General features: G+C 34.9%; 1 protein-coding gene across 2 annotated transcripts in view; it reads right to left on the bottom strand.

Annotated features, from left to right (window-relative positions):
* Positions 1–9035: 9035 nt before the first annotated feature.
* The window catches only part of LOC128242916 (cholesterol transporter ABCA5-like), a 73531-nt gene continuing 64630 nt past the window's right edge, over positions 9036–17936 (bottom strand). For both annotated transcript variants that reach the window (XM_052960348.1, XM_052960349.1), the window contains exons 27-31: positions 17180–17255; positions 15035–15129; positions 14446–14565; positions 13097–13338; positions 9036–11366 (exon numbers count right to left, since the gene is read on the bottom strand). In XM_052960348.1, the coding sequence (XP_052816308.1) occupies positions 11116–11366; positions 13097–13338; positions 14446–14565; positions 15035–15129; positions 17180–17255 (784 nt within the window). In that variant the 3' untranslated portion in view covers positions 9036–11115. The remainder of the gene's footprint in view (positions 11367–13096; positions 13339–14445; positions 14566–15034; positions 15130–17179; positions 17256–17936) is intronic.

The raw sequence follows: 17936 nt of genomic DNA, 5'->3' as shown, positions 1-17936 counted from the left end.
TTTCTATTTTATTTCAAATATGTCCTTTTGTCTTTTGTCTGAATAATGACTCTTTTTCGAGTTCTTCTTTTTTTGAAGGCTCTTTGTTTTACCACTTAAACGTCGTCGCTTTGTTGGCGAATGACCTCTCGAGGAGCTTCGCTTGCGTTTGATCCCTCGACGTCGACTTCTTGAGGATGACTGAAGCATGTCAACAACACTACTCGGGTTTATATCCTGTCTTTCAAGCTCAGACTTGGCTTGCGCTGTCGTCTGCTCCGCCGGTAGGACCGCTTTTATAGGGTAGGTGTTATCGTGGATCGGTTTTGAGTAATTCACTGGTATCACTGATAAACGCCGTCCACCTCCAGATTGGTTGAGAGATGCATTTCCACTACTAACGCGATCAAAGAAATCCACCCACTTTTGAGGATTGGGAACGTATAATGTCATGTCTTTACTTCTTCACAAAAAAGGATATTGTTTAAAATGAAGTGTGAGGTATACAGGTTCCTTCAACTCTGTGGCTAAAGTGTCACTGCTAGATTTTATATAAATAAGAAATTCTCTGGCTTCCGTCTTTTTCACTGGTACATAGTAGGGAGTATCCAAAATGTAATCCCAACCTCGTTCATTATTTTTCTCAAGCCGTCGTAACAGCGGTTGTTCTGCTCCATGCACAATGCTTTCTTTACATAAATCGGTGTAAATGTATAAAACGTCATCTGCCGATTTCAATTTTGAGTTTTCAGATGCATAAAACTCCGTAAGGGCGACTCTCCAGGTTCCATTCAAACTCAGTGGGGAATTCAAATGCACTTTAAAGCGATACACTTGGTTATCCGAAAAATAAGCTTTACTTTCATCGCTTCTTATGTACACATACCGTTCCATGATAATTAGCTTACCGTTGCGGATATGTCTTTGATATCATCAGCATCCACCCAACTGTTAAATGTTTTAGGAAATCCTTGCCACTCCACTAAGTACTGCAGTTTGTTATTTCTTTTTCGTTTTTTCAAAGTCCGCTCAATAAACCATAAACTGTTTTCATCTTTGTTAACTTTTTGCAGTTCTGAGGTATAAAACAATCCTTGAATAGCGTCACCTTTAAGATCTCGCAGTTTGTACATAGGTATCCCTTGTTTCAAAAGTTGATCAGCGACTTTAAACACTTCAGTGGTAAACTGTTCCTGGTAGGCGCGTTGAAACGGCTTTTTGGTAAAACTGATTCTCACTAAATCGCCTCTTCTAAATAAAATCATGGGTTTTCCCGGCTGTCGATTTGGCGATTTCTTCAGGTACATTTGCGCCCACACATCCGCCTCATTGTCTTTCGTCACATCAATAGGAGCCAAACCCTTTAGACCTCTATGAGGTGTTGCATTATAGCTAGCCACGACATTTTGCAATTCATCAATGTATCGGTAGGTTCTTTTATGTCTCATCATTCTGTACAATTTCTCTTTCAATGTCCGCTGAACTCGTTCCACAAAATTACTTTTAGGCGGATTATTGGTGGTAAAAAAGTACACGTTACTGTCTTTCATGTATTTTTTAAACCAACGATTGTTAAACTCTGACCCCCTGTCACATCTCACCTTCTGTATTTTGATTGGTGCTATGTCATCCATAATGTCTTTCATCGCGTCTAACACTTCCTTAGCCGTTTTGTTTTTCAATGGTCGTACCCAAAGTTTTCTTGACAAAATATCAATAGCACATAGCAAAAATCGAACTCCATCATTCTCATCTGCTAGGTTTGCCATTGACAAAAGATCTACATCCAGTTGTTCACCGATGCTAGTCACCCTCACATTGGCTGTCTTAAATTTGTGTCTTCTAGGTTTTTGAAGCGAGTAGGCATCTTGGTTTCCTAACCATTGTTTAACGTAAGACAATGTAAATTCTCGAGGGTACTTTTTGGCAATCACACGAAACAATTTTTTGTGGACCAGCATAGGCAGCTGGGTTATTTTCATTAAAGTAAAATTTTGCTAAAATATTATTTTTTTGGTCAATATCCATCATCATAAGTCCAGCTCGATCGCAAATGAAGCCAAACCGTAAACCGCCGTTTCATTTATACACAAAAAATCACTAAACCGTGATATATCGTGTTTACATTTGTACTCTTAAGAAAAAACTATGACTAAATTCATATATGAAAATCGAGAGGCAACTTTTGTACTTACGCTTATCCTCGCGAGTACGAGTTGTTTCCCAAAGCTTATCCTCGTGAGTACGAGTTGTTTCCCATACACAATGTGTTCTTTGAAAAAACGTAACATTGCTCCTCTTATAGACTTTGGAGCAAAAAGTTACCCTAGGGTAACTTTGCTCCTCTTACTAATACAATTCCAATAGGGTAACTTTGCTCCTCTTACTAATACAATTCCAATAGGGTAACTTTGCTCCTCTTACTAATGCAAAACCAATAGGGTAACTTTTTGCTCCTCTTACTTATGCAAAACCAATAGGGTAACTTTTTGCTCCTCTTACTTATGCAAAACCAATAGGGTAACTTTTTGCTCCTCTTACTTATGCAAAACCAATAGGGTAACTTTTTGCTCCTCTTACTTTTATACTACTCACGTGTGGATTGCCTGGCAGAGTACAGTACAGAGAAATAGATGATGTTATCACTGTGTTCAGTGCTCAAATCCATATACAATTATTCACGATTTGAAAAATATAAACTTTATTGATTTCAGGAGATTGGTTTAAGTACTAGTAGTACTTCAGTCTAGGCGGCGTATCTTTGGCAGAAGGACGTTTTGTGCAGGGTGGAACAGTCATCTGTTTCAAATGCGGCTCATAGGGGTATTTCGCTAGCGGATGTGCCGCAGACCTGCAAGGAACCAACAACTTCATGGGTATCGGGCGTTACCAGACCGGTGGCAGCAACCGCCTCTTCTCGGACGCAGCTGTTCGTTCCAGCCAATGGCGGACAGTGATTATGATAAGTACTGGTTATTATCAAAAGAAAATTGTTTAAAATATACTGAATTGCTGATTGTTTTGTTTTTTTCTGAATATTTTAAAAACTCGGTTAATTTATCAACATTCTGGAAAGATACTTTAAAGGCTGATAATGAAAATTTGTCTTTAAAGAAAATGTATACGTTTTATTTATTATTATCAAACAACTAAGTTGTATCCTGATAAACAATCAATCAACATTACGAAATAAGGAGTTTGTATCTTTAGCAATTCATGATTTGATTCAGAAAAAGTGTTTTTATGAAGTTTCATTTCATATAATGTCAATGCGTGTGATATATTTTCAAAGTGAGTTTAAAGGCGTTTTATTGAAAGGTGTATTGATACATAGAACACAAAATTAGTTGATCGATAAGTTAAGTATAATTGGTGATTATGATGATTATGGGACTTGTCAGGATTTTTGTAATTATTTCAATACATTGTATAAGCCGCATTATAAAAACAGATTTGATAAAAATGCACTCTTACTCTAAATTACCAAAATTAATACCCAAAAAGAATGTTTAAATGTCAAATACAATGGTTCTTATGAAGGATACAGAGTTTAATTTGAAAAGAAATGAGCATAACACATGGTATTTTCACTCTATGAGATATTAGTAGACCACAGTAAATCTTTTAGCATTAACCAATCATTTAATATTTTTGCGTTTAAAGCTATTTAATACACGGTTACACTCTTGTTCTCATTATAATATTTACATAAATGCATTATTTAGTAAGTAGTTAAAGGTTTTTCACTTGTTATACAAGTGTATGTATTGATTTTGAACAATACTGTCCCTTAATTTATGATAACACTCATAATTTGCCAAGATAATTCATTGTTTGGGACTCAGTCCACTGAGGCAGTTGATGCTTTTATCGTTGTTTTGAGGAAAAGACAACAATCCGTCGGTACCTCCAGTTTATTAGATACCAAACGTATTGAATCATTATGCGTATTGTAAAGGTGAGAATGCTTCATTTAAGAAATATATTATGAAGTTTTGATGTTAAGAAAAGACAATATTAATGTTCAAGCTAGAAATACTTCTACAATGTTTGGTACAGACGGATGTACAAGTGATGTTCTTGTAGTAAGATTGGATTGTGATCAGTAATGGAACTCCGATGGAATGCATTACTCTAGTTTACAACATATTGTTACTAATTCATTATTGATAATATTATAGAAGTTGTTTTACTTGTATTAAGTAAGATTTTTTTTTTGTATACGGGTTGTATATTCGGATCTGTTTGATGGCAGAAAACAGCTAGCATTTGTCAGACTGTCTCAAACAACCCAAAGGAGCAGTTCTCAGAAGTTAAAGATGTGATTTAGCTTAAGAGAGAACATTCTACTGTCTACTGTAACTGTTCTTTAGCTTTTAACAAATTTAGGGCAGGTTGTAAGAAATCAAACTTTAAAAAGTTTACTAGCAACAAGTTTAGTGAATATTATTCAGGAAGATAAAGTAAGTAAATCAAAATTGAAATATATACTTTACGGTATCAATTGGGCAAATGTTGAACTATAAATAGTGAGATTTTAAAAAGAAAGATGATTTCGAAAGACGCTTCATTTTCTGAGAACAGTTCTTTGGGAGACTTTAGAGATATGACTAGTTTTGTGCTTGTAATTGCAGATTTTTTTTTTCAGGATTAAAGAAATTCTTTAAGTCGCTCCAATACAGTATAAGACACATATTGTGAAATTTATATTGAAAAACCAATGACTGACGTTTAAAGAGAACGAAATAACGTTGTTATTGGTAAAACGCATACTGAATGTTGTCCTGTTCAAAAGCTACGTACATATTTGATAAAATCTGGCATAAACAGTGATCCATCAAAATATTTTTTAGAGCCGTGCGAATTTGTAGAAAAACTAATACGTATAAATTGAGAACTTTTGATAAACTAAATAGTTAGACAACTGTACATGATTTGTTTATGACCCAATTAGTTGAAATAGGTTAAGATCCTAGTCATTTTGGTTTACATTTGTTTCGTTCTGGTGGTGTCATAGCTTATGCTGAAAATAAATTATTTGAAAGAATATTACAAAAACATGGAAGTTGGAATTGTGCTTCTTCCATGGATAATTATGTAAAGGAAACCTTAACAGAAAGGTTGTCAGTGACACTGATTTTAGACTTCTGAAACGGTTTATTTATGTTTGAAATCATTTCTTGACATTTACTAAGATACTCATTAAGGTCTAATGAAGAGAGATATAAGGTCTAATGAAGAGAGATATAAAGATTTTTGTTTATGCTTTTTTTATGCTTTTTGGGGGATGTAAAGTAAAAAGTTAGTTTGACTATATTTTATTCAATAAAGGTTGTGATATTTGGCTTGGAAAGCCAGGGCTAGCTGCCCTTTTGTGATATATGGTTTAGATATAGCCAGTGCTAGCTGCCCTTTTGTGATATTTGGTTTAGATAGCCAGTGCTAGCTGCCCTTTTGTGATATTTGGTTTAGATAGCCAGGGCTAGCTGCCCTTTTGTGATATTGGCTTGGATAGCCAGAGCTAGCTGCCCATTTGTGATATTTGGCTTGGATAGCCAGGGCTAGCTGCCCTTTTGTGATATTTGGCTTAGATAGCCAGGGCTAGCTGCCCTTTTGTGATATTTGGCTTAGATAGCCAGGGCTAGCTGCCCTTTTGTGATATTTTGTTTGGGTTACCAGGGTTATAGACCCTTTAGTGACATTTTGTTTAGATAAAAAAGAGATAGAGGCCCTTTTGTGAGAGTCGGTTTAGTAAGCCGTGGCTAAAGTTCTTTTTGGATATTTAGTTCAGATAGTTAGGGTTATATTCCTGTTTGTGATACTTGGCTTGGATAGCCAGAATTTAAGTCCTTTTGTGATATTTTGTTTTGATAGCCATATTCATATGCCCATTAGTGGTATGTAGTTCAGATAACCAGGGATGGAGGCCCTTTTGTGATAGTTATTTTTGATAGCCTAGGCTAGAGTTTTTTTGTAAAAGTGGGTTTTGAAAGTCAGGGCTAGCTGCCCTTTTATGATTTGTGACTTGAATAGCCAGGGCTAGTTAACCTTTGTGATATTTGACTAGGATAGCCAGGGCTAGCTGCCCTTTTGGATATTTGACTTAGATAAGTAGAGCTAGCTGCCCTTTTGTGTAAATTGGCCTGGATAACCAGGGCTAGCTGCCTTTTTGTGATATTTAGCTTGGATAGCCAGGGTTAGCTGCCTTTTTTGTGATATTTGGTTTGGATAGCCAGGGCTAGCTGCCCTTTTGTGATATATGGCTTGGATAGCCAGTGTTATGGACAATTGAGTGATATTTAATTATAACCAGAATATAGGCCTTTTTGCGATAGTTTAATTTAAGAGTCGGAGTTAGAGTTCTTTTTTGATATTCAGCTTTGATAGTTGGGGCTAGATGCTCTTTTAAAAAAATTGATTAAGATAGCCAGGGCTAGCTGCCCTTTTGTGATATTTGAATTGGATAACCAGGGCTAGCTGCCTTTTTGTGATATTTGGCTAAAATAGCAAGGGCTAGTTGCTCTTTTGTGATATTTGGCTTGGATCGCCAGGGCTAGCTGCCCCTTTGTGATATTTGGCTTAGAAAGCTTAGGCTAGTTGCCCTTTTGTGATATTTTGTTTGGATAGCCATGGTTATAGGCGCTTTATTGATATTTAACTAAGATAACTAGGGACTAGCTGCCTTTTTGTGATAATTGGCTGAAATAGCAAGGGCTAGTTGCTCTTTTGTGATAGTTGGCTTTGGTAGCCGGGGTAAGAGTTTCTTTTCTGATATTTAGCTTAGATACTAAGGGCTAGATAGCCAAGACTTGAAGTCCTTTTGTGATATTTGGTTTGGATAGCCAGGGGTAAAGGCCCTTTTATGATAGCTAGCTGATAAAGCTAGGACTTGAGACACTTTTGTGATGTTTAGCTTAGGACAAGACAAAATGCACTTTGTGAGCATAAGTTTAGGTAACTTTTGATATAAGCCTTTTTGCGATATTAAGCTTGGATATCCAAGGATAAAGGCCCATTAGGGATATTTTGCTTTGTCTAGAGACCATTTTTTGATATGTTGCCAATGTTACTAAAGCTAGAGGCCCATTCAAGAAATTTAGCTTTGATAGATTAGAGACCCTTTGCGACGGTAAGCTTAGATAACCAAGGATAGAGACCCTTTGTGATATTTAGGTTTAATAGTTAGGTATAGAGATCTTCAAATTAGTTATCTAGGTTAGATAGTTAGGTAATGAGACACGTTTGTCATATTGTGTATGTTGAGAAGTGTCTTGATGACTTCAAATTGGAACGGACGCTGTTAAAGGTAATATTTACTTTTTATTATATTTATTACATATATTTATTTATCTATTACATGAATATCGAATGAATAGCAATAATTGATTGAATATTACCCTCTTTGTTTGTCTCGACATGTTCACCAAATACATTGCGAATTCCTAAACGGTTTGTGTTGTTGTATTTTGAGATTAGTGAATAATTAGTTTACTCACGTGTTGAGTGAGTAAATACAATTATTCACGTTTTGAAAAATATAAACTCTATTGATTTCAGGAGATTGGTTTAAGTACTAGTAGTACTTCAGTACTTAGGTGGATTAGTTTTGCGGGACACTAGTAACATGATTTCCTCGTGTTTTTGTTGGTATATGGGGAAAACGATTTTGTTTTCGCCACTCGAGGTTTTGTATTTGGTGAAATAAGAAGTTATTTTGAAATGTCTGAAAGCGAAGATATAAATTTGATCATATTCCCACCCATCCCATCCCTATTTTCAGATTGATTTTCCTGTTACATGTGCTCTATTAACATGCATATTTATTTTCATTTACCGAATTCCACCGTTTGATTACCTAACAGAAGTTAGTAACGTATTTGTTACTTTCATGATTTAAGATTTACCGTATGTTTAGTTTCGTTGCAGTTGTTTCATGAGGTTTTCTAAGATACCAGTCATTATTGATGTTGACGTGGCCACGATTGACCAAGGTTACGATCCAGATGTGCTCAGACGCTATAACCAATGTTCCAGCATCCGAATACCTTTTCCTGTGTACATGTTCACCAAATACATTGCCAGTTCCTAAACTGTTTGTGTTGTTGTATTTTGAGATTAGTGAATAATTAGTTTACTCACGTGTTGAGTGAGTAACTTACTTTTTGTAATTGTATGCATGAATATAATAAGAAACAGCTTTTGTAAATACTTGTTCCAATAGTTGTACTTATATATATATATGCTTTTACTTCCTGGTCACAAGCTCATTGTAATGTTTTGATATGGTATGTATGTTTCTTATTCATGTCGGAAAATAGCTCATTGAGCTAATGTTTTCTTGTTGTCATATACCCAACTTTGAATAAAAATATTGTATCTTGTATATTTGTGCTAAAATTGAAGGTAAATTTAATTGATTTGAAGTGATATTTACTCAAAAAGAGATGAATAGATATGTGCGAGTGTGTAAATCTTCGTTTAGTAAAAGTGTATCAAATTGGCACAAGGAAATTCAGTCATACAAAACTTCTTCCAATTGTTTTGTGATTATTTATTTGGAGCTTAATCAAAATCATTTGTACACAATCAAAAGGTTAAGTAACCTTGAGGAAAATTATTATATAGTTTCATCTGTTGTCATTTATTTAAGAGTTCTGCCATAACTTTGATAAAATAATGTACAGCCGCTCGGTACACTCCGCACACGTTACAATATAAATTTTCAAATTATTATCCGAGCTACTTGTTATTGAATATGTTCCAGGTCATATTATCCCAGACAGAATCGGCTTACTCAAGCATTGGGCGAATAAAGGTTTTGTACATAATTTTAAGAGAATGTTGGTCAAGAGTGAACATAATTTCCGTAGTGAATTGGCACTATTTTTTTGTCATAAATTCACTGAAAATGAACAAGATTGTACGGAGAAGGCCTCGGGATTTTATATAAGAGGGGGAACAACTTCTGTGCACACTTTTTGTGGTGTGCCCGATCCCCAAACACTGAAATATATATTGTTAAAAAGGGGTAAAGAGGTCTTGTGTGCACTCTGGTATAATTTACTACTATTATCCTATTTATTCAAAGGAACAGAGAAACCAAAGAAAATATACTTGTTTTGAATACACTCTAGCCATTTACTTAATAAACTAAAACTGTAGGAAGGCCATTCAAAATACAAAGACTCTGTACATAAAACATTTAAGAGGTTATAACTATATTTTTATATATCACAGAATCTGTTCTATTAACGTGCCAACTATCATACAGTAACAAATAAAAGTCTTAACAATAGAACCATTGCAAAAATACATTAAATGAATTATGCAGTTCCATTATGTAAAAAATAGTAAGTTTGCATATTAAGCATAGCACATTGAGATAATGTGTTATTTAATGTTTTTCAAGTTGTTATTGGTGGTTGTCGTTTTGTTGATGTAAAAGAGCAGGAAATTACTATGATAACTTTGAACTGCAGCATAATAGGCATGTAAAAATACAAAAAAAATCCATAGAAATGTTCGTCATGTTCAAAATTACATAAGCTGTCATGTTGTTTTTATTTTTGTCATATTTTTGAGGATGAAGGAAAAGCAGTTTCATATAAAGGCAAAAGCATACTGTACTACACATTTCAACTAAAAACAATAATAAAAATGTCTTTCAAAATTCAGCTATACTTCTATTTGAGGTTAAACTTCTGTTTAAAAATAACTGCAAGATAAATTACACTAGGTCTGAAAGGTATGCAGACCAACTAAAACATCTTTATTAAGCACCATAAAACAATATTTATATATTTAAACAAAAACGGTATGGCATGAATAAAGGTATAATGGAAAGGAAAGGATAGATGATTCCTTAAACTTCTCAACAACTGGTCCTTCTGTCATCTCAAGGCCATGCATTTCCCAAATATTAACACTTAATCCTGGTAAGTTCAATTATTTTGGGAATTTAGGATCAGCTAATTATGTGCATTTGTATTCCATACAGTGTACACAGTTTTATCATGTGTTACTGTGACGCCCCTTTGGGAAATCTTGCACAGTAAATTATACAAAAATCCATAAAGATTAACAATAAGTAGTCATTCCCAATAATCTACAGTCGAACCTCGCTATGTCGACGTCGGATAAGTCGACTTTCCGGTTATGTCGACTTTTTTCCGGTCCCGAATTTATTCCTTCTTATTCTATATAAAATAAATCTGTTTGTGTCGATTTTTTTTATCTCGACTTTTTCGCTATGTCGACCTCGTTTTTCAGTCCCAGTGGTCGAATTTGACACATTTCCTATGTTCTTTATGTCGAACTGTAGATCGAGACGTAGGTGTGAAAATATTCATGATGGTTTGCGGCATGTCGCAAAATACCGTGCGTGTCAATATAACAAACTATCATAATAGGGGGATACAAAAATGTAATTGGTAAGTGCGAATAATTAAAGTTGTTTGTTTATGTATTTAATTAAAGAGACATTTATTGCTCAAGCTCTTTGGTATTGTATAAAACATGAACATTTTAATGATTAGATATCACTCCCGAATGGGAACAGAAAGAAAAATTCATTATATAAATAAATGTCAAATGTTAGTTCCACTGCTCTGGTCGACCAATTCAGAGAAGGACCCGGTATAAAATCTTACAATGTACAAATGTATGCAATTGTCTTTTTATATATGTTTTGAGTGATCCATAAACGCAAAAGAAATAAATTTGACACAAATAATTCTTCTTTTGTTTCACTTTATTTTTCAATAATTAGTTTGCTCTTTTCACGACGAAAATATTTAACAAGACCGTTCAATTGTGGATGTAAACATCGGACAATCCAACTCAAACGTGTTGGTATTGGTGATATTTTTTGTAATTCGGATGAGTCGAATTTTTAGTTATCTCGACTTTTTTTACTAGGTCCCGAAAAAGTCGACATAACGAAGTTCGACTGTATGTATGATTGTGAAATTTTGTTGTTGTGGCAAGCAATGAAACACATTGATAGGAAAATCCGGAAAGCTTAACAGCCGGTGGTATTTCTGTGGTCTTTGCTTCATTTTGTGAGTTTGTCCCTCTGTATGTGTGGTATGTTGTATTTGCTTGCCTCCCAACAAGAAGCATGATGAATGAAACTCTTTAAAGCTTAACAACAGGTGGCACCTCCCAAGTCTCTGGTTGATATTGTGAGTTTGTCCGTCCATATGGGGCAGTGTGTTGTGGTGACGCCCCCTCGAGTGATGTTGCACGTTGAATAGACCTTGTCCGCTCTGCCTCCACTTCCTCGACCGTCAGGTTCTCATCCATCTGTTTACGTGCAAACTCGAGAAAAACCTGCTCTAGCGTCGCCTGGCTAAAACTGTACTCTGCTATTTCGTAGTCTGTCTTTCCTGGAGATGGAAACCAAACAACCATGTTGATTCCATTACAACATTAGTACATTGAGTGATAGTCTAAATAACAAAAAATGTTTACATTACCTTGTACTATATTGAATTACTCTCTAAATATGGTATTCACCAGTGTCACTGTTCATATTAAAGAAATGAATATACATGTAAAAAAAAATTATAATGGGTGTCACTCAATTCAAATACGATCAAACTAAAGCACAAGTTCCCTCATCACTAAATGTAAAATATAGAAAGTTGAACAGGAACATGTACATTGATATGAAACTACATATACAATGATATGTACTGACGTGTACAATGAGATGGACTTACATGTACAATGAGATTGAACTACATGTACAATGAGATGGACCTACATGTACATTGACAACGAGATGGATCTACATGTACAGTACATGTCTACATGCCTTTGAATTAGGGATGCAAACGAATGGCAAAATTGATATTCGAATATTCGGTAATTCTTTTGATCGAATATTCGAATATTCGATCACAGGCAAGATTGTCTAAAAACTTCTATATTGCATCGATCATTTGCGTTCCAAATAATGACTTCCGGTATGACATTTGCCGAATAATTTTATTGATGTCGGATTGTATGACGTCGTCTGTAATACGTGTAGTGGCTTTATTGTGCAATTTCAAAATAACTTTGCATATGTTATCTAGAATTATACTAGTATGTCATATTGTTTCATTACAAAAACTACGTCGATATATCAAAAGTCAAGGTCATGGCATCTTCACCGTTGCAAACGGTCTGGTTTCCGTCGACTTGTTATTATTTTGTACCCGTCTTTCGTTTGTTACTTGTTTTTATACCAATAAAGATAAAGAAAACAACATATTTGGATTTTAACTAGTATATTGTGAAATATTTTAAATAATAATGCTATTATTAGGATAACAAAATTATATACATGTACATTCTATATTACACAAAACACTTTGAATTTAATTCATAAACAAGAATAATAAACAGTTGCTTTAAATAACATACATCACATATGTTGGCTTGTTTCACTACCAACTTAGTCTTAGAATCCCTTTGATATCACCCAAGCTATTTATTCGTCAATGTCACAGGTCACCTTATTCTTATTTAGAAAGATAATCTTGTCTACAAGTTCACTGGCAAGTCGGTTTCTCATTTTGTCGATTACTTTGTTTACGTGTATTTGTTATATTTATTTCCGAACAGTTCGAGAGAGCTTATTCACAAGGAATGATGGACATCAAATTTTATGCGCATTATATTCAGTGCGATTTTAGCTACATTGCTCAGTTTAATTGACATACAAAAGAAATATTTTGTGTTATTGCTGACATGACGAACCCTTAATTGGCATCGTTTAAAATAGGTTCCAATCCCCATTGCCGCTAATTGGCAGGGGACGGCACGTAAAATTATTTGTTTATTTCGCCATGATGATGGGCCTTAATTGACACTTGACGCGCCACTGTGTATTGTCTAGATGCTCGCGCCCCGATAATTGGTGACATGCGTGGGTGTATTGACGAAACGAGGGTAAATTAGAGCGTTTTAATCTTTAAATATAAATGTTAAATAAATGTTCAAGATGGAACAAAATTTAGAAAAAAAGTAAAAAATAAACGAATATTCGAATACCGATTTTAATATTCGAATACCATTCTTTTGATCGAATATTCGAATATTCGTTTGCATCCCTACTTTGAATACATACCATCTTCAAGAACCTGGAATGTCCTTGACAGTGAAATCACGTTTGACTTGGGCACTCTATACTGAATGCGCTCACTGAACTGTTCCATCACTGTTGCCCCGGGAAACAATTTCCGTATGTAGTCATGGAGACGCTCAATATTTTGACTTAGGAAAATCTGATCTTCAGATGATTTCAATTTGACTTCAAGCAAATAGCCACTTCCGTACTTGTTCTTAAGATGTTGACTTGATCCAAGACATCTACAAGTAAGATCTCAAAGTTAATTTCCTTTTTTTACATACAAATTCAATGATTGAAATATTTCGTATTAGACCTACTATAGCACTGTATTATAGTGGTAAGCTCAGAACTCAACTCACTGGTCACGCTGTAACCTAAAGTCAAAAGTCTTTTTTATTTAGATTTTGTAGTTTATATTTTTATTATAGTTGAACACCGCTATCCCTAACACCGTTTATCCGAAATTATCGCTATTTCGAAATTAATTTTCGGTCCCGATTTTATTCCTTCTTTGTTTAACTTCTTTGTTTTTAATCTGTAATCCGAAATCGCTGTTCCGTACAAATCGCTATTTCGAAGTAAAATTACGGTCCCAATTTGGTATTTCACACCTATTTATCAATCCTTAATTCGAAATCGATCATCGCATACTTTTTCACACCATTCTGCGAATGCTCTCGGGCATTGGCTCGAGGTGACAATGGAGTACAATTAGCGTTTGTTAAAGATTAACATTAAGCATGCATATGTTACAATCGTCGATGTCAGAAAATGAGCGATTCATTTGTGTGATGAAGTGTGTATATAATTGCTGGTTATCACAACCTGCATATCATTCCAAAATGTCTCATCAGATTCGATATCCGTCACTTGACTCGCTACCGAAAAATTCGGAAAAGGGCCCGGTAACCAATCCGTGCGGATACGATTTGCATGCATGTGTTGTCATTTTGTTTTAAATGTTTAATCTTGTTTGAATAAAAAAGTATAATAACAAATTATTTGACATTTACTAAACAATCAATCAACAAACATGTATACGAAAGATCACTCAAACCGAATGTATCTAATTGGTAACGTGTAACTGACACTGCAATCTTCACGGCTTAATATTTCACGTCATCTATAATTCACAAACGCTGTCATTTTCTGAAAATTGTTCATCCGAAATATCACTATTTCGAAAAATAAATCTTTGGGTTCCTACGATTTCAGAATTAGCGGTGTTCAACTGTACTTTATATCAGATTTTTTTCATCCTGATCAAAGTTCGAACAGTAATCAATTAATTAAAGCAATCATTGAAAACATTAATACTGGGTTTACTGTAAAAAGTGAACACTTACTCCATTTTCCCGTTGACCATGATAGCAATACGAGAACAGAGAGCATCGGCCTCCTCCATATAGTGGGTGGTCAGGATCGCCCCGCGCTCTGAACTCTCAAAACTCTCAGATATTGTATCCCTGAAATATGTGAGTAAGGTTAAGGCATCTCATGCATACATATGGCAACTTTGTATTACGGTACAAGTTATTAATCACCAACTATTATGTGACAATGTCAAAAACTTCATAACTTTTAAGAAAATCTCTGTATTTTTCAAATGGCCCTCGTAGTATACATAAAATGTTTAGTACAACTGCAGTTTAAAACCACATACAGCAGTAAAGGATAATTTAGTATATTTCGATTCAGCAGTTTCATGTAAAACAGTTCTGTATATCTTGAAAATACTGTTACGTTACAACATCTGTTGTTGTTTTTTTCAGTCAGATAAGCAGCGTATTTCAACGTTTATTGTGTATTGTCTCTGGAAACATGTGAACCAAGTCTCATTTCAATATCTTGAATGTTTTTTTGAGTAATGGTTCAAAGTTTTTGTGTACCTCACTTTATTCAAACTTAAAATGCCAAAATAAAACTTTACCATACCAGAGAAATCTTTTTGATTGAGGGTCCATGCCTGTAGAGGGCTCATCAAGCAGGACTATTCTTGGTCGACCCAACATGCTCATACAGTAGCTCAACTGGAGACAAAAGATATATTTAACAATCATCATACAAATAATTACTGGAAAGAAAAATTAACTTATTTTCCTTTATGATTGAAATTTGAACATTATTCATGTTATCCTTTGGAACAATTGTACAACAAGAGCTGTCACAGTAAGTGACGAATGAACCTGAAAAGCCATCTAGTTTAATGGATAATGCATTTACTAATTTGCCTACATCCAAGAAGCATAATACGCAGATGCAAGACCCCAATGTGGTTGACCTCAAGCGTGGGGTAGTGATGAAGAAAGAGGAAAAATGCTAATTATTATGATGAAAGGCCTCTGGCCCAGTCATTTGTACATCAAAGCATACCGGTATATCATTACAACAGGTATAACAGGTCTCACAATTTCACAATTATGTACGACAATATAAAATACATGTAAATAATGAAATTGTGTAATATTGTTACTTCGATATCTTTTTAAGAGCACATATTTTATGTAATTCTTATACTATAGAATATTAGTCAGATATATCATCATTTTCCAATAATAATAATGGGCCAATATACTGAAGTGCCATCCAGTGCCCTGGAAAATGCAAATACTAATATGCCTATATTAAAGAAGAGCTGACATAAACTTTAAGCATATGCCGGACCCCATGATGGTTGACCTCATGTGTGTTGGAGTGACGAAGAAAGAAGTTAGGTTGTGGGTCTTGCATACAACATGCCGTTTTTATGTACTGAACATATGTTCCATGTAATTCTAAAATCCCGCTGTGCCTGACAAAGTTACAGCCTGGACATGACCAACTATACTGTTTATCTATATTTACAGCATTTCATAATGATAAACCTGTAAGTGTGACCTTTATCTTTGAGATAGGGACATGGGTCTAGCATGCTACACATCCTCAAATACAGAATATATGTGCCAAGTAATTTCAAAATCCCTCCATGTCTGACTAACTAGACCTATCATAAAATGTGATCAAGTGTCTGAATGCCAAATAATTTTAAAATTTGACCTTGAATGAAAAAGAATTGGACTGGACACATACAATCATCAGCAAGGCTAGTATAACAAAACATAATAAGTTCAGATGGTTGCTGTGACCTTGACCTCAAAGGTAGGGACACATGTCTTGTGCGCAACAAGTGCTCACACTATGGTGGTCACTTCTGCCAAATAATTTTAAAAACCTGTCATTGTATGATAAAGATATGGACCGTACACACACTATTATATTAGGCCTTATATAGCAAAACATACAAAGTTCAGAAGATTGCTGTGACCTTGACCTTGAAGGTAGGGACACTGGCGTTACATCCCTACGCTATGATGGTCACTTTTGCCAAATGATTTTAAAATCAAACCATAAATGAGAAAGATATCTACCGGATAAAAATGGGACGGACTGACAGACTCATACTAAATTTTGAAGAATGCTGTCACCTTCACCTTGAAGGTAGAGACGTGGGTCATGTGCCGACACATCCACATGCTATAGTGGTCACTTCTGCCAAATTATTTTAAAATCCAAACCTGATATAGTGAGAAAGATATGGACTGGACAAAAATGGGACAGGAAGACTTGACATTGCACAAGATTCCTATATAGTCCCCACTTCAAATTTTGAAGCCCGGGTATAATTAGACTCTATCTATGGGCATAGCATATGGATGAATTCCGTTATGATTTAACTTTGTGACCTTAAACTCTGCGGTAGGGTTGTGGGTCTTTCAGGCATCACATCATGTTTATGTAACAAATGAGCAAATTTTAAAATCCCTGCCTGCATGAGTAACAGCCTGAACAAAGAAACGGGGAAAGACAGACGGTGTGATTTTAAAAGCCCACCTTAAAAAAGGGGCATAAAAAAGCAGCATCCAACAGGTAAAGAATTTTAAAAAACAACAGGTGTCATGTTGATTTTATACAAAAGTCACTTCATAATCATAGCCTATCCCGATGATAGCATGAGCAATAACATTGATAGATTAATAATGAAAGTATATATGTTTAAGTTGGATTTACACTAGGGCAAGAAAACAGAACTATAGGTCCAACCTTTCTCTTGGTTCCGCCGGAGAGTTTCTCCACCCACTTGTTCTCATGTTCCTTCAGCTTCAGATTGTCTATATAACTGAAATATTGCACCTAGATAAGTACATTTATTACGACTTATATTATAAATGATGTTGCCATCATGAAATAATGTCCATCATTTTATTGTTTTGATATAAAAGTAGTGTAACAAGCAAATTCGTTGAATTGATATCCCCCTCCAGATTAGAAAAAGTAGGTGGCATGGAAATCTTGTGTTGGTGAAATATTCCAATCAAAACATGCAATACTGCTGCAGAGTGATGGACACATTGAATATGAGATATGAATTTGTTTGCAACTGTTTGAAATAAAAGAATATCCTATATTGTGAAGCATTTAGATTTGATATAGTAACCTAGATTTTGACCCCAAGTTACCCAGTTTCAAAGTAATAAAATATTTCATTAAGGCCAGATTGGACCAGAAATATTGCAAATATATAGCCTCTAACGTTTTGACCTAGTGACCTAGTTTTTGACACCATGTGACCTAATTTAAACTAGGCCAAGACTTTTTACCATTTGACTCACATTTCAAATGGTCAAGATTTTATCAAGATTTTGACCAAATTTGAACATGATCTGACCAATCTGTAGCATGATATAGTTACAGACAGAAAAAAATGTGACGGGCGGACAGAAGGATGGAAGGAAGGAAGGACTAATGCATGTATGGACAGAATGACGGACGGACAACACCAAACAATATTCCCCTTCTG

This window comes from Mya arenaria, chromosome 8 (assembly GCF_026914265.1).
Source record: "Mya arenaria isolate MELC-2E11 chromosome 8, ASM2691426v1".
Lineage (NCBI taxonomy): Eukaryota > Metazoa > Mollusca > Bivalvia > Myida > Myidae > Mya > Mya arenaria.
This window is presented reverse-complemented; position numbering and strand designations above follow the sequence as displayed.